The 16157-nt window shown below is 53.9% G+C and overlaps 1 protein-coding gene across 4 annotated transcripts in view; it reads left to right on the top strand.

Annotated features, from left to right (window-relative positions):
* The window catches only part of HSF1 (heat shock transcription factor 1), a 72131-nt gene extending 56374 nt beyond the window's left edge, over window positions 1-15757 (top strand). For 2 of the 4 annotated variants that reach the window (XM_040585832.1, XM_040585834.1), the window contains exons 9-14: window positions 1135-1368; window positions 5339-5425; window positions 10777-10882; window positions 11061-11126; window positions 14069-14138; window positions 14918-15757. In XM_040585832.1, the coding sequence (XP_040441766.1) occupies window positions 1135-1368; window positions 5339-5425; window positions 10777-10882; window positions 11061-11126; window positions 14069-14138; window positions 14918-15123 (769 nt within the window). In that variant the 3' untranslated portion in view covers window positions 15124-15757. The remainder of the gene's footprint in view (window positions 1-1134; window positions 1369-5338; window positions 5426-10776; window positions 10883-11060; window positions 11127-14068; window positions 14139-14917) is intronic. The other 2 variants (XM_040585833.1, XM_040585835.1) reach the window with 2 other exon arrangements.
* Window positions 15758-16157: the final 400 nt, after the last annotated feature.

Here is a 16157-nt window from a genome sequence, read left to right on the forward strand (position 1 = left end):
TAGCAGATACGGGTCAGCCAGCGCCCAGCAGCAGTGTTTTTAGCTCCTTCAGATTTACAGGCCCTAGCAGAGGTGAGAGCTGTGCTCAGATGCCACAGGTAACACTCAGCCTTGTGTGCCCCTGCCAGCGCCGTTCTGCATCAGGCAGAGCCTCTCACTGAATCCCTCGACGTGGCAGTTCAGCCCCAGCTCCCTGCAGCCCTGCTCCCACCAGTGTCAGTGGCTCTCGAACTTTCTGAGCCTCCCCGGGCAAGAAGAGCCCCCCCTTTCCTTAGCACCTTGCCATCTCCTTTTTTCTTCCTCTCGTTATTCCTGGCATTGGCACTTCCCCTGAGGTGCTGAATCACCCACAAATGCCATTTGTTGCCTTAATACCCTCTGCCAGGAGCAGTCACTCTTAAATATAGACCATATGTTTGCTTAATGGCCCTTTTCTCTGTCCTTTTGTAGTCGCTGTCCTTTCCAGTAGGACTAATTGCGCCTCTTACGTCCCCAAATCTGTGAGTTTGGGCGGTAAAATTAGGGCTGACCGAAGAAGTTGTCTTCCCCTCCCCGTAAAAATCATACATCCGAAAATGCCTGGGTGCTTATGTAAAAGGTCGATCCCAGGCTTTGGCTGCACAAAGGAGTCACTCCGCTGACCTTGTGGGAGCAGTTAAAACACTGCAGCCTCTTGTATGGTGGTGATTATGTCATGCATGTCTCAGTGGTGACTTTAAAAAAAGGGATATACACCGTGCTACTTCTGTACTTTGTGTCCACATCAAAAGCTGTATTGTTTTAACTATATTGAAAAAGAAAAAAAATCACACCCTTCCAATAACTTTACCTGTACTGAGCTGGCTGCGTGGCAGGTCCTGGGCTCACAAACATTTGGCCACAAAAAAGGCGCTGAAATCGCAGTAACAGTGCCAGACATCGATGTGTCAGGGGAGCTGATTAGGATCAGAATCAGAGACAAAATATTTAGGTACTCGTTCAGCCTCATCTTTGTAGCTGACTCTGGAGGCTTTGTATGTGAAAAGGCAACAGCAGTCGCGAGGCTTTTTTTGCCCTATTGTGTGGAAGCAGACCTTGGAAATCAAGAATGTGTTAGTGTGAGGTTTTTACCTGTTTTCTTTCTCTTTCTTTCAGGAGTAGTCCTGTGGTCCGTATCAAAGAAGAACCCCCGAGTCCCACCCGCAGCCCCCAGATAGAGGAGGCCAGCCCAGGGAACCCTCCTGCTGTTGAAACTCCTCTGTCCCCCTCCACGTTCATTGACTCCATCCTGCAGGAGAATGAACCCAGCACTACAGCCGCTGCAGCCGGTGACAGCACCACACAGCCTCAGCCCCAGGAAAAGTGCCTCAGCGTTGCCTGCCTCGACAAGTAAGTGCTGTGCTGAGGCCGGCTGAGCTCAGGTCTTGCCAGCCATCCCACCGCTCTGTACCGTTAAGCTTTACAAAGATGCTAGCAACCCGGGCTTCCAGCCAGCTTTGGAAGCAAATGTGGTCATTTGTCCCAGGAGATCGCTGGCGGCCCTGAGCGCAGCCCTCCCTGCGAGGGCCGGGGTAGATGTTTTACTCTCCCGTCCCTGTTCTGCTTGGAGCGATGAGTCTCTCCTGCCGCCTGACCCCATGCACAGAATTAAACCCCCTGTGGGGGGGACCCAACCGCTCTGCTGCACAGGGCCACGTGGGATGCCAAAATAAGAACGGATAAAAATGCCTGTGCTAAATAAGGGCTTGTTCGAACTGCCTGCCTCTCCAGTGTAGGAATGAGTCACTGTAAGATCAGCTGTGTTTCAGGGCCCAGCACATCCTCACAGTACAAAAGCTTCTGCATTGTATTTGCAGTCTGAAGGCAGCTGACAGGCGCGCCTGCAGGCTGCCAGCATTGCTTGCTAGAAGCTCTAATCCCAGTGGATTCACCTGTAGGTGAGACAGCATTTCTCCACAAGCCTGCTCAGATGGCATGCACGGTGGCACTGCCCCTGTGCTGCCCTCTGCTTTTGCCTGTCCCAGCTGCCCTCCAGATTAATGAGGGAGGAAGCTTTGCATTAAAGTGTCACTCACCCACCTAGTTCTAGTCATGGTGAAGCACATTCTTCCACTCAGCCCCTTCCCTTGCTAAGACACAACTTAGGCTGGGCTCCGTGGGTGGCAGGCTGAAAGTTGGTGGGTAGCTTTTTATTAGGGATCGGATGTATGGTCTTATGTCTTTTATCACCACACAGTGCTCGCAGATGCAACTGCAAGTGTTGGGATGAGAAACTAGAAAGTTGTTTGTCCACATCGAGCTGCCAAGAACTTCACCCTTGACCGTATTGAGATCTCAGCTGCTTCTCAGATCTCTGGCACCTCCCATTCTCCCTGTGTTCTGGGGAAAAGAGAGTATTGGAATTAAGGTCTTCTCTCTGAATGTCAGGACAGACTTTCTATCCTTAAAACAAAAAAGCAATTCAGAGAAGGCGCAGCTAGTTCCAGAGATCTGGAAGACAGCAGAGAGGTCTTTGAGCCAGACGGCTGCCATAGCCTCGTGCACCCGAGGTGATGATAGCGCGACACGTGCACATTAGTGTGAATTCTGTGTTGGCCATCACTTCCCAGAGCTGCGGTGTCATAGCTCTACATGGAGAAGGAACAAAAAAAGCTGTGGAAGAAGCCCCCTTTAACATGAGACAGTGAGTACAGAGACGGCTGAAGGCTGCCCCGCCGCAGCAGGGTCTGCAGCCTGTTGGCAGCGCAGTGGACCAGGCTTTGCTGCCTTTACACTTCAGAGACACGCAGAGTCAGGAGACGCCTGCTCGCCTCTTCCTCTTGGCCTTGCAGGAGATGTTTGTAGCTTCACTATTTATAGACCACTGCAATCCATCTCAGCGATACCAGCTGTCCTTAAAAAGAGACAGATTTTATTGTACAGCTCATCAGAAGCTGAAACTGGCCATTTAAAAGGCAATAAAAATGAAAAAAAAAAAAAAAAAGTGCTGCAGAGAGTGCCTCTGAATTATTAAGGACTGGCAGGCTGTGCAGAAGCGGGCAAAGGACACAGAAAACATTTGCCCCCTGCCCCCGCAGAGACAATTTAAAAGAAAGGGCTTGTGCTTCCTCTTCTTCTGGTGCTCTCTTACTCCCACATTTTAAGAGCAACACTGTGCTTCTCTCATCTATTTGTGTTCCTTCAGCGGTTATTCCGGAAAGAAGGAATCTAACCAGTAAGGGTACAGCCATGCAGTAGTCCTGTATCCACCTCTCAGCTCCTGGCCTGTTCGGCACACGGGTTTGCAAAAGATGAGTTGTAGATCAACCCCACGGGCACACGGTGCCTGACGGGAGTGTGACCATTTAACAGAAAATCTGTCCCTGCCCCAGGGAGTTTGAAGGCAAAGTGTAAATAATAAAAAGGTATCCCCAGCCTCTGTGGCTCTCTGGGTTTCGGTGGTATTAGCTTTGTGCTTTGGCATGCAGCAGTGTTCCTTGGGGTTATTGAACACTGTATATCCTCTTACGTCAGAGGAATATAAACTCGGAGAAGGAGGTCAGTATTCCCAGCATGCCAGTGCCTCGGCTCCTGTCCCAGTGTCACTGGAGCTACCCTGCATCTGCGTGAGCAGAGCTGTGGTGGAAGGTTCTGGGGGGACCTTATTGCAGCCTTTCAACACTTACAGGGGACTTGTAGAAAGATGGGGACAGAATTTTTAGCAAAGCCTGTAGTGGTAGGACAAGGTCTGGTGGTTTTAAGCTGAAAGAGGAGAGATTTAGGTCAGATATCAGGAAGAAATTCTTTACTGTGAGGGAGGCGAGGCACTGGCAGAAGCTGCCCAGAGCAGCTGTGGGTGCCCCATCCCTGGGAGCTCAAGGCCAGGCTGGACGGGGCTGGGAGCAACCTGGTCTGCTGGGAGGTGTCCCTGCCCATGGCAGGGGAGTGGGACTGGATGACCTTCAAAGGTCCCTCCCAACCCAAAGCGTTCGATGATTCCAAGCCATCATCCAGCGGCCATAGGTGCCAGCTGAGAAGTGGAATGACCAGAGCTCAAATTGTACTGAGATGCTGAGCAGGCAGAAAGGATGACTTGCTAATGGAAGTGCTGGCAGTGAGCTATGTTAAATGAGTGGCACACTGCTTGTCACGTCCCCAGGAGTGTGTCAGCCCATGCTCCAGAGTCTTCCGGGCACTCCATGCCAAGGCACACTGCCTCTCCGTGTGCCACATCCCACCGTCGGAGCTCACAGCTCAGGGCTTGCTCCTCAGGCTTTGGAGCCAGACAACCTGCATGCCCGGGTGCGCTGGGTGCGCTGCACCAAGGACGTGAGGCTGCGCAGCGCCCTTTCTCTGAGGCTTCTGTTAAATTCCCAGGAGTCCGCTCAGTGCGTCGAGATGCAGGTGGTAAGGGCAGTGATTACTGATGGTAGGTGACTTTACTGTGTGTCAGGGGTGCCTGAACGCCGCTTGCTTGACCCAGGCACTGACAGCCTGCCAAGAAGTCTCAGCAATGCCCCTTTTTCATCACATGAAACATGTTTCAGTTGTTCTCAAATTTATTGGAGAAGAGCAGCCCATAAGACTGCAGGTCACGGCATGCAGTGCCTCTTTGTGAGTCGTGTGGGCTGTTACTTAATCTACAAGACATCCTTTGTCCAAAGGAATTTCATTTGAACTGAGAATTACCTTCATGTGACCAATAGTCTTTTAGCAGCAGGTGATAGTACCGAGATTCAGGCAGTAAAAGGGGACGTTTGCATGGAAACGCTTGACGGTGTTGCCCAAACATTATCCACCGTCCACCTGGGGACCGTCATAAGCCACTTTAAAAGAGCCAGAGCCCACTACATACTGAAAAGCATCGACACTTACATTATTAACACAATGTATGTATTGTGTAGAGCAGCCAGCCACTGTTTTGTCTAAGCAAAGCGCCATGTGCCAGTACCTCGCTTTCCCAGAGCTTCAGCGCACTGTGTGAGGTGACAGCAACCGTGGTCCCCTTGTCAGCGCCACCCTGCAGATGTTAACAGCAGCAGACCCACATCAGAAGTAGCTTAGTTTGCCTTGCTGAGTAGCTTCTCGCTGAGCTTGGCTGTGCTGTAACAAACCTGTGCTGTCTTCACTTGCTTCTGCAGGACTGTTTGTTTTCGTGTTTGTTTTTTGTCATTAATTAACAGTTCTGCCAGCCTGAAGCTGCTTGCCCGCTTCGAAAGCGCTGCAGTGCCATGACTGCGGTGCCTTCCTTGCTGCTTGAAGTGCAGGAGCATGGTCGGTTAACTGTTCTCACCTTTGAACATAACAAACATTTCATTCCTCAAAGTGCCTGATTGTGAGTCTTTTGAATCTAGTATGCTCTTCTGTTTGTATTTTTCAGTTTGACTCGTACTTCGCAGATGTCAGAGGTCACTCGTCTTTGCCCCAGTTCTTCCTCTTCCTCACTTCATTGCAGATCACAGCAAGGGTTAGCATTTCAATAGCCACTGTCCCCAAGCATTGCAATTCTGGGCAAGAGAGCAGGGGAACACTGCGCTTGGCAGGGAGCTGCCAGTGCGCTGAAGTCAGCTTTCCTAACGTTATAGGTAGTATATCAACAAGGCAAAAGCTCGCTCTAAAAATTGGCACCGAGTGGCAGACTTCTTGGCCAACTCAACACAGCAGCTAAAAATATTGAGTGGCCAGCGGAGGCCAAACTGCTTCTCATCCTTTTAGGTGGTCTTGGCAGGGGTGGGAGGGAAGCCTGCTCTGCTGTTGTCCACGCTGTACCTGGGTTTGATGTGTGGAAACTTCAGCCCTGAGAGCTGCTGGTTTGCTGTGTCTTGCCAGCGCAAAATTCACACACCTCAGTAACAGAGTGTTGCATTGGAAGGCGATGGGAGCTCGGGACTGAAGCGGCTTTTCTGATGCATTTTCTGGTTTTGTGATGATGCAGAACAATGAAACTTCCCACTGCAAACCTGACTGCACACCAAGACGCTGTTCTAGTAAAGCTTTTCCATAATGAAAAGCATCCCAGATCAGGACAAAACCCACCTAGACCGGTAATCCTGTCTCCCACAGAAGCCCAGGGAAAACTCTGAAGTATTGCCCTCCAATACTTTTAGCTAATACACAGAATAATGCCAAAGACAAATGTAATATGCCTGGAGCTAAAATGCGTTTCTAAATGGGTGTCTGGCCTCCCCCATCAAGGGCTATGTCGGAGGTGGACATTGCAGGAGTTGTTGCTTACTGCTCTGGTTATTGTTGGCAGGCTGGTGGGCCCCGAGCCCGTTCCCTGGGCGCAGAGAGAGCGGCACGCTGGCCCGGCAGGAGCGCAGGCTCCAGGGGACTGCTTTTTCCCTGCGTCCGTGTGATAATCATTGCAAAGCTGCTCTGTCTTCTTGCTATTAGAAAACAGACCATCTGAAAAGGCAAGCGGTACAGGGAATTAAAACAGCTCTGCGCATCTTCAGTGCTTCAGATTCAGGGGACTGGGGGTTGCTGGTTGCCCAGAAGTGGCCTGTCCCCGGTAGGGTTATGGGTCAGAGGGGACAGGCAGCTCTGCTAGGGAAGGGAGCCAGGCTGGTGACACTGCTCCTCGCTAAAGCACTGACTGTGCCCAATGGAGCTCTGAGAACCATGCGCTGGAGCTCAGGAGCTCCAGGTCCTTCCCAGAAGGGATGTTCTCCTTGAGGCTGTGGGTCACGCTGGCACAAGCAGCGGTGCTGGGCACCGGCCGGCCTCGCAGGCAGCTGCGTTGCCGTTGCGCATGTGCAGGGACAGCAGCAGGCAGCACTAGAGGCAGCGCGAGGGACTGGCAGATGGAGTTCTCTCATCAGCATCCATATCAGAATGTGCCTTTTCCCCAAGAAAAAGCTGCTGCTCCCGACTGCCAGCTCAACTGGTTTCCAGCGGAGAGAGAGGCAGGGTGCGTGCTTTCTGCTGCCTCCATCAGTCATAACAAAGATCGCCAGAACAGGGCTTCCCTGGCAGTGGGTTTGGCGCAGTGTGCCCTGGTTCGCTTGCCCACTGTCCAGGGGCCACCGTGGCATCGGCATTAAACACATCGTTCCGTTGGGGAAGAGAGGCGGACCCGCAGAGAGCAGATCTGTTGAGTAAGAAGGTGCTATTTTTACATAGCTACTTCTCAGGCTATAAAACAGCCCACACAGAGCGAGACCACACGGCGCAGGCTTGACTTTCATCACTTCATCAGATGGAAACTCAGACGGCGAGGGTCTCGCGAGAGCCCGTACACCGCGGGGCTGCCCCAGGAGCCGAGGAAGCGGCGCTGGAGCGAGGCGTGCCGCGTAGCCGGGTTTGTTATTCTTGCAAGGTGGTCAGCAGCCAAGAAGCAGAGCAAGGCGGCCACCAAGGTGCGCCGAGTGTGGGGATGGCTGGCACAGCAGGGAAAGCAGAGCCAGGGTGTCCATGTAGAGCAGGGTTATTCCTTACCTCCCAAACCTTTCCAGTTCCCCTTCCCCGCACATCCGCATACGGGGGCAGGCAAAGCTCTTCTGTGTCAGAGTCACCAGTCCTGCGTCTGTCACATTTCCCAGGGATTGTGCCATTAGTCTGCGGGGCCTGATGCAGGTGGCGTGGGACATGGCGGTGCGGTGGGACCCTTGTGTCTGAGCTCCGCGTCTCTTCCCCCAGCTGATGCAACCGGTGCTGGGAGGGTGGCAGGCGCTGCCGCTGCTGGCTCCTCCCTTCCCAGAACGGTGCCCTGCTGTTCCCTGGGCCGCAGGCGTCGGGAAGGCCTTTTGCTGGAGCATCAGCTTTGAAGCAAAGATGTTGACCTCAGGATTGGAAACGGTCTCTTTGCCCTCAGAGCCTGGCCTGTCTCGGGGGAACGGAGAGCTCCTGGCCCCCTTCAGCGGCACACTTGGCTCTGGCTGCTCCTTTGGGGCTGGGGGCTTTCAGGACCTTGCAGAGCCCTCAGCCCCTGCAGCTCGGCGCCTTGTGCAGCAACCGCTTAGCTCTCCTGGAGGTGCTGGTTCCTCTTGCTTCAACCCACAACACACTTGGAAAATTGAGGAAAACTGTGTTGCTCCAGAGAATCGCACTCCCTCTTTCTTCCCTGCTCTGCAAGCGGCTGTTTGATGGCAAACACAGGCTGGCGTTGGATGTGGCTCGGCACAGCAGAGCAGGACCTGTGGGGAAGGTTACTCGCCAGCAATGCTGGGAACCAGGCAGCAGCTACCAATTTCCAGTTCAACATCGAAAACTGGTTCAGGGGGCCCTGCTTTTCTTCTGCAGAGAAACCAGGAGACTTGCTTTGAAGGTCTGGAGTGTGTTAGTAGTCTAATCCCAGTGTCAATTTTTGCGTGATCTGCATCGCACCCATGTTTGGACTCCATCCCCGGATGGGTGGAAGGACCGGCTTGTCACAGGTGGGGTTTCTAGTGACACTTTGGCTGGGACTTTGGTCCGTTCCACACTGCTGGATGTTCCTAACTGTGGGATTGCTGAAAAACTATCTTAAATCCATCGGAGGATTTCAGGTGCTGTGCAGCGAGGACTTCAGAAGTCATTTAAAAGCACAAACTTGGATATGTAATTTATGTGCAGTATGTTCATGGATCTTAGTTCTAAAAAAGAGTTAAGAGATCGCTGCAGCTCCCGCCTGCAGGCACAGGAGAGGTAAGGCAGGAATGTGTTCATGGGCTGCATCTGCAGCCAGCTTTCCTGAGGCCCCAAGCACAGTATTCCCAGAACGAGGATATTTGTTGTTCTGGCAGGTTGCTTGTTTCTGCTTGCTAGGCTTTCCGAGCCGTGACCTGACCTCGCGGCCTCTTCTCGTTATCTGCAGCAGTGAGAAAAGAGCCTTGACTTTCTAATCTTCATGGTGCTGCTTAGGACGAGAGAATGTAAAAGCTCTGGAATTGGCGAGCCGAGGAGGTCCACACAAGGTGCCAGTGGGTGACCGAGCTGGCCAGGGACCTGGAGCTGCCCGCGCTGTGACTGGGTCCACACCCCCGCAGTCGGGCACTGGCAGCACCGTACGGGCTCGGGCTCGGTCTCCCAAAGGGATCATCGCAGAAATCCTGCTCTGCAGGATACGGGTGCAGTGGTAGCCTGGGGGGGACAAGCCCCGCAGGGACCCTCCAAGAAGAGGAGTAGCTTCTTGGCATTTTTCTCGTTCATGAGAGGCTGAAAGCCACAGTTTTGCCATTTGCCTTGTGCTTGTGCGTGTCTGCCTGTGCCTCTCAGACATTGTCCTCTTCGGCTGCCAGTAGTGGGTCAGCCTGTGCGGGACCAACACCACTGGTCCCTCGTGAGCACCTTCAGTAGCCAAAAAGAGCCTTTCTAGGACAGAGAACGGGGTGGATTGAGCATGGGGCCACGCCAGAACCAACCGTGGAACGGAATGGAACCTGCTATGGCTTACGGCATCAAACAAAGGCGCTTTTCGGCAGGGCCATGGCTGGGACCCGGGGCCACTAGCAAACATGACTGTTCTTCACAAGAGCGCTCATCAGAGAGCCTTGTAGGCTTTTGGGTAGTGCCGTGAGGTTTATGTCATCCACTTCTCTCGCTCTCAAGCATGATGGATGGGAGTGCCATGAGCACCACAGAACTAGAGAATAAGGGAATGTGAGGGCGGTTGCGTATTTCACCATCAACTCTGCAGCCCTTGCTGTCCTTCTTCTGCCCAGATGACCATTCTCTGGCGCTCAGTCTCGCAGCCCTAGGTTTTAAGTCAGTTAAAAGCAATCTTTGCCAGGGTTGCTGGTGCTCTGCCACCCACCTTGGCCTGCAGCATTACCCCACAGCTCTGTAGGAGGGAACAAACCACGTCCTCGGAGCTGGCCTGGTATGTGTCACGGCCTGGCTTGTGGGGCTGGCCCTGCAGTGCCATCCATCCCAGCACACTGTCCCGTTCCCAGGCAGCTGCAGAGGCAGCCCGGCTTCGGCAAGGTACCAGCATTCAGCGGTGAAGATCGCCGAGACTAATTACGCTGTTAGTCCTCATCCCGGACTTGCTGTTTGACGGCAAGTGAGCTGTGATTTATGTGGGAGCTCGGTGCTTCTCCCCCTGTGCCTCGCCATGTAGGTGTCTGCTCTCTGGTGCTGCCAGCAGCCGTGCAGGGATGTGCGCAGGTCGGGATGCAGTGGGAAGGTTTGTTTCCCCAGGTAAAGGGAAGCAGCTTGAGTTCTCTCCGTTGTTACTAGGAACTCCATCTCCTGATGCACAAATGCCGTTTTCCCCATTGCCAGCCCAGACGCGAAGGTTTTTTCTGGCCAGCCTCCCCCTTGGTGGGACTGATCCCCTTTCCCCTAAAGCAAGTTGTGGCAGGGAATAAGGTTTGTTGCCCTTTCTCTGTCATGTGGCAGCAGCCAGGAGGTGACAAGCAGAGGCAGTCCTTGCACTAGGGCTGGAAAAGGGCCCAAAGCTCCTTACTGCACGGGCACAGCTGTGCCGAGATCCCTGCCAGCCCACGGTGGTTGGTGCTTACCAGGACCCTAACGGCAGAGCCCAAATGGCTTGCAGAAATCCTGGCGTTCGTAAGAAATCCACTGTGTCTCGTTCGTCTGGGTTGCTTGCCCTCAGACCTCTTGGGAGGAGGAGTCCTGGCTGTGTCTCCAGGCTCTGGCCAGAGGACTAGGAGGAGAGAGGGGGAGAGCATCGCTGCGGTGTTCCACCAGCACACCTGAGCTCACTGGCAGCTGGAGCTGGCATCTGTACAGAGCCAGGGATCCCAGCCCCGCGCTCCTGCTTGGGTTGTGGGAGGGTTGCAGTCCGTGGGTGGATAGAGTCCCCTTAGTAGCTCAGAACCTGGGAGAGTCTTCTGGGCATTGATTGCCTGTGCTCCTCTTTCTTCTGCGCAGGAATGAACTCAATGACCACCTGGACACCATCGATTCCAACCTGGATAACCTTCAGACGATGCTGACCACGCACGGCTTCAGCGTAGACACAAGCGCACTGTTAGATGTGAGTATCGCCCCGCACCCGCCCGCCCGTCCCGGCGCCGCGCCCCAGCTGCGTCTCGCGGTACCATGTGCGTGTGGCTCGCGGTGGCAGATGGACCACGGTAGCTTCAACCATGAATTTCCACAGCACGCCTGGGTTTGCTTGCTTTCCCTACACTAATCATTCTTTCCTTTGGCAGCTGTTTAGCCCTTCAATGACGGTTACAGACATGAACCTTCCCGACCTGGACAGCAGCCTTGCCAGTGTGAGTAGCTGTTAAAAATCCCTCCATGCACACACAGCTGCCAGAATGAAGTGTGTCCTGCTGTTCCGCAGCAGCCTCTCCGCGTGATTAAAGGAAGGTTCTGACAGGCTCTGAGGAGTGTCCAGGCCGGCCCCAGCCCAAAGGGAGGGGATGTGGGAGAGAGGAGGAACGTGAAGCCCAGCGCGGGCTGGGGGAGCCGCCGAGGGGAAATAATTCAATTAGCACTGCGGCTTTCTCTGAGCAGCTCATACAGAGCGCAGGGCTACTTCATCATTCATACTCGGTTAATTAGGTGCTGAGATTTCCATCCCTCATGTGAGCTCTGCCCCCTGAACGTGGAAGTGCAGTGAAGCCTATAGAGCTGCATGTGGTTTCCATAAACCCTCCTTCTGACTTTCTGAAATTGTCAGGAGGCTTTCTCAAGGCAAACTCCACCATGTGCTATATTATTAATTTTATTTACTTGGGTACCATCAGTGCTGAACACCGTGCACAGCACTGACACAGACTCTCCTTGCAAGAGCTGGTGTTGCCTGATAAAATGATTTTTTTTTCATCGGATAACGATGATTAGTCAAACACAGCATTTCGTGGCTGCATTGAGAAGGCGCTTGGAGCAGCAGGGGTGGAAGTTACAGTCACAAGCAGCGAGTCCCAGACCCTTGGAGTAGGAGGTAGCCTGAGGACTGGAGCGCTGCTGGGCTGGGGCAGAGCCAGGTCCTTCTCGCTGCCCTGGGGCAGAGCAGCGGCTGCAGCCCCGCTGGTGTGCTGGCATGCTCCGGCCCTTGCTCTACCCTGGGACGTGTGTCGGTATCTGCAAAAGACGACTCCACAAGAAAAACTGAGAGGGAAGCAAAGATCAACAGCAGCTTGGATGCTGCCGTGGGTGCAGGAGAGGGAGTCTGGCCCGGATCAGACCAAGCAGGGGTCTCCTGGTCCAGTTGGTACAGTGAGCCAGGGACCCTCGGCTAGCCTCTAACCCCTTATCTCCGTCTTGCTTCTTTTTTTATTATCAGAAAAAGCACAAAGGGATCTTGTGGTTTTTTCCCACCAGTACAGAACAGGAAACATCTTGAAAGTTTTTGCAAAACAGGAAAGCCCAAATGTAATCTCTTTGCTGGAGACCTCACGGGCCCTCAGGTGACGCAACATATGCTCCTGGGATGGCTGTGAGGAAGGTGTTAATGCCGGTGTTACAGAGCAGGGAGAGGACAGGAGCAACGTGCCCCTCTCCAAAGCACACCTTCAGAGGCCTGGTGGCTTTTCCCGAAGTAAAACGATTCCCACGAGCTCTTTCAGGGGACCCCTCACCCTGCACTGACATGCGCCTGGGATGCAGGGTGACGCACGGAGCAGGAGTTCAGCACTGTTCGTTCTGCAGCATCTCTGGCGCGTGTCTCTTGCTGGACATTTCTGTACCGCTTTGGTGCAGTGCAGGCGCCCATGGGCTGGCTGAGTTCTTTGGCTGCCCGCAAGGAAAAAAAGCTGTAGGGGGAAGTGCAATGCAGAGGACCATTTTGTGTGTGGGCAGACAAATATCCTGCCCTGTAAGTTTGGGTAAATTTGGTTAAACACCTGATTTCCTTCCGACTGGAGGCTCTGCTGCAACAGCGGAGGCTGGCTGGGCAGGAAGAGCAGGACAAGGGATTAGTGGGATTTGGGAGAAGAACATGAGCAGCGAAGATTCGGTAATTCAGAAATGAATTACTTCATGTTGTTGAGCATCTGGAAGCAGGATTTTCTAAAGGGATCTTAACTGGTGTCCTTTGAAATTCACAGCTTAGCTCATCAGCTCGAGTAGCGTTTGGATCAAGGTCACTGGTGTGTTATTTATCTCCCCTGTGGTGTTGGGAGGGGTGTTTTGCTGGGCTTTGTCTTCACCCAGCCTTCACACTGTAAAAACCCCTGTGCTGGCCGTGGGGTGAGCTGCGGGGTTCCTAAATCGTGGCCAGAGGGTCTGTGAAGACGTGCGCGCTCACAAGTGGTCTGCCTTCGCTCAGCACCGGTTGCTAAGCAGTAACAAAAAACACCGGGTACGCGCTGAATTACTTTCTACGGTGACTTTGGCACAGCAGCGGTTGCTGTAATAAGTAGCCGCGGGATTATTAGCTGACTGTAAATCCACAGAGGGAAAGTGATCCCACAGGAAAGCCTCTGCTCAAGCGTTGTCCTCCGCCGTGGCACCGGTGGAGAGCAGTGCTCTGGGCTCAGCGGTCTGGGATTAGCCGGCTCAGCGCCATGCTCCCCAGGCGACGTGAGCTCTGAGGGTGGCGGGGCTTCCCTCCTGACTGCAGTGAGCAGAGTTGCTCAGGTGGGCAGCGTGGTTTCAAAATTTTTCTCCCTTTAATACACACATCTCGGCCTTTCCAGCCCAGTCGTGCCCATGGGATGGGGGTGCACAATGGGATCACATCCTCAGCCACAGCCCAGGTCGCTCTGGCAGCTTTTGCCGGGAGCTGCAGCTCTCGGGTGCTTTAGTAGCACCAAGACTTCCGATAAACAGAAATAAATTACAAAAAATAAAATTGCTCATTACAAATGCATCCCAAAGGCTTCCCCTGGGATTTTAGACCCCCAGGGTGGAGAAAGGCTTCATGCTGTGACCCAGGAAAGCGTTGCAGAGCAGGACCTTTGCCTATAGGAGAGAGGATTTGTGGAACCAGGTTTGGCCAGGGCAGTCGTGCGCCACCTGAATCAGTCCCGTTGCCAACCTGGGAGCTGGAGCACGCCACACGGGCTGCGCCTGGGTCCATGTGGGCTTGCTGGCAACCTGGTAAACCTCTGAGGGTGTCTGTCTCTGCCTCAGTGGGGCCTTGAGACTGTACGTCTCAGCTTTCTTTGCGCAGCACGTGTGCTGGGTCAGTCCCAAGGCAGGCACGGAGAGGACCCACATGTGTCTGACCCACATAACGCACTCACCAACCCAACTTTTCTCCCTGCAGATTCAAGATCTCCTTTCATCCCAGGAGCAACAGAAACCTACTGAGACAGAGGCCAGCACAGCAGACGCAGGTACCAGGCGGCCGCCTCGGTGTTCAGGGAGGATTGAGGCTGTGGCAGAATCATTTCTCCTCCCCAAAAGGGTATTTGGCTGAGAGAGATGAGACTGTTGAACCTGGAAAAGAGAAAGTATGGAGGGGGATCTTAGCTATGTGTATAAATCCCTGATGGGAGGGAGCAAAGAAGGGGGAGACAGGCTCTCCCCAGCAGTGCCCAGGGACAGGGCATGAGGCCTCGGCACAAACCAAAAGATGTGAAATTCCATCAGAACACAAAAACCCCCAATTTTTTTACTGTGAGGGTGGTCAGGCTCCAGAGAGGCTGGGGAACCTCCGCCCTCAGAGATGCTCAGACACGGTCCTGGGCATCCTGCTCCCACTGAGCCTGCCTCAGCAGTCCCGAGGTCACCACCACCCCCCAGCCTGGTGGGATTTCTGTCTGCATGGAATGGCGCGGGCTGTCCACAGTGCTGCTCTTCCTTCGTGGCAGCAAGCCCAGCGCCCAGCCATGGGCTCTGTCACAGCCTGGTCAGGACTGTGCTGTCGGCATCTCCGTGGCGGCACAGAAAAGCCCCCAGTCCCTCCCTGTGTGTCCCAGAGAGTGGGCTGGAACCCAGCTAAGGTCACATTCTTGTGCCTTGCCGATGTGCCCAAGGCCTTGCCCGAGCCCTGGCATCCCATCGCTGGCATGGCAAGGAGTGCTTCTTGACAGTGGCGAGGAAGCGAGTTGAACCTTGTCGCTCTTGTTCTCTGCTGAAAGCTGCTACCCTCGTGTGAACTCTCTCTTTGCAGGGAAGCAGCTGGTGCACTACACGGCCCAGCCCCTCTTCCTGGTGGACTCGAGCGCTGTCGACATGGGGAGTGGAGACCTGCCGATATTCTTCGAGCTGGGGGAAGGGCCGTATTTCACAGACGGAGACGAGTACTCAGAAGATCCCACCATCTCCCTCTTGTCAGGGACTGAGCAGTCCAAACCCAAGGACCCTGCGATATCCTAAGGCCCAGGGCAGGGTGAAAGAGAGGAAGAGAAAGGATACGCACTAAAGGGAAATCCAGCCGTCAGCCTCCTCGCTTTGCACAGACATTGAAAGCTCTAAACACCCTCTGGTTCATGTTTGCTTCCCCCGGCACTGTGAGGATTTCATTTGTGTGTGTGCTTAATGAGGTGTTTTGAAATCTGCTTTAGATTCTAGCCACCCAGCGCTCCTCCAGTTTGGCGGCCGTCGGGCGGGGGGGCCGAGCCGTGCAAGAGCCTCCCCCACCCGCCGCGTGCGGTCATGGCCCGTCGTGTCGCGGAGGCTGGGACGGGCACCGCCGCGGCACCAGCGAGCGGGCGGGAGAGCCTGGCTGGCCGCAGAACAGCCGGCAGCTGCGTGACACTTGCATCACGCTCGCGCCCCCCCCCGAGGGTGGCAGCCGTGACCCCCCCGGTGGGACACCAGCAGGGGCATGGCTGTGGGGCGCTCCTCCCGGCCGGGGAGCGGGGCGCTCGTCGGGTGTGCAGGTGGGGTAGCTTTTCTGAGGAAGGGAGTTCCCCCTCCACCCCTGTCCCCTTCCCTCCTTGCCCCCCGGAGAGGCAGATGCGATGGTTTTTAAAAGAGAAAATAAAAGTTTGCCGATCTGGCGCCGGTGGGTCGGATCCCGTTGTGGTCTCTGCCTTGCGGTCTGGTCCCCGAGGGTCTCTGTGTGTGCGTGTGCCCCCCCGGGGCGCCTCAAAGCCCAGCTTTATCTTCTCTTTTTTATTTTCTCTCGCACTGTGTGTTTCTTTTTCTTTGTTTTCTTTGGGTTTGTTTTCCTTTTGTTTAGCAGTAAAAATTTGTACATTTACACTTCAGATTGTTAATAGTAAAAACTGTATTTTGAATTTTTACATGAGAGAAGAAGAACCCACTTCTATCTATATATATATAAATATCTCTATATATATATACATACAAATATATATAAAACAAATGGTCTGTCACCTGGTGGCTTTTCTATGGTTGAAAGCTTTACTTTTGTCATCTTTTCGGGAAGCGGATGGGATAAAGAC

Source organism: Falco naumanni, chromosome 3, assembly GCF_017639655.2.
Source record: "Falco naumanni isolate bFalNau1 chromosome 3, bFalNau1.pat, whole genome shotgun sequence".
NCBI classification, from domain to species: Eukaryota; Metazoa; Chordata; class Aves; order Falconiformes; family Falconidae; genus Falco; species Falco naumanni.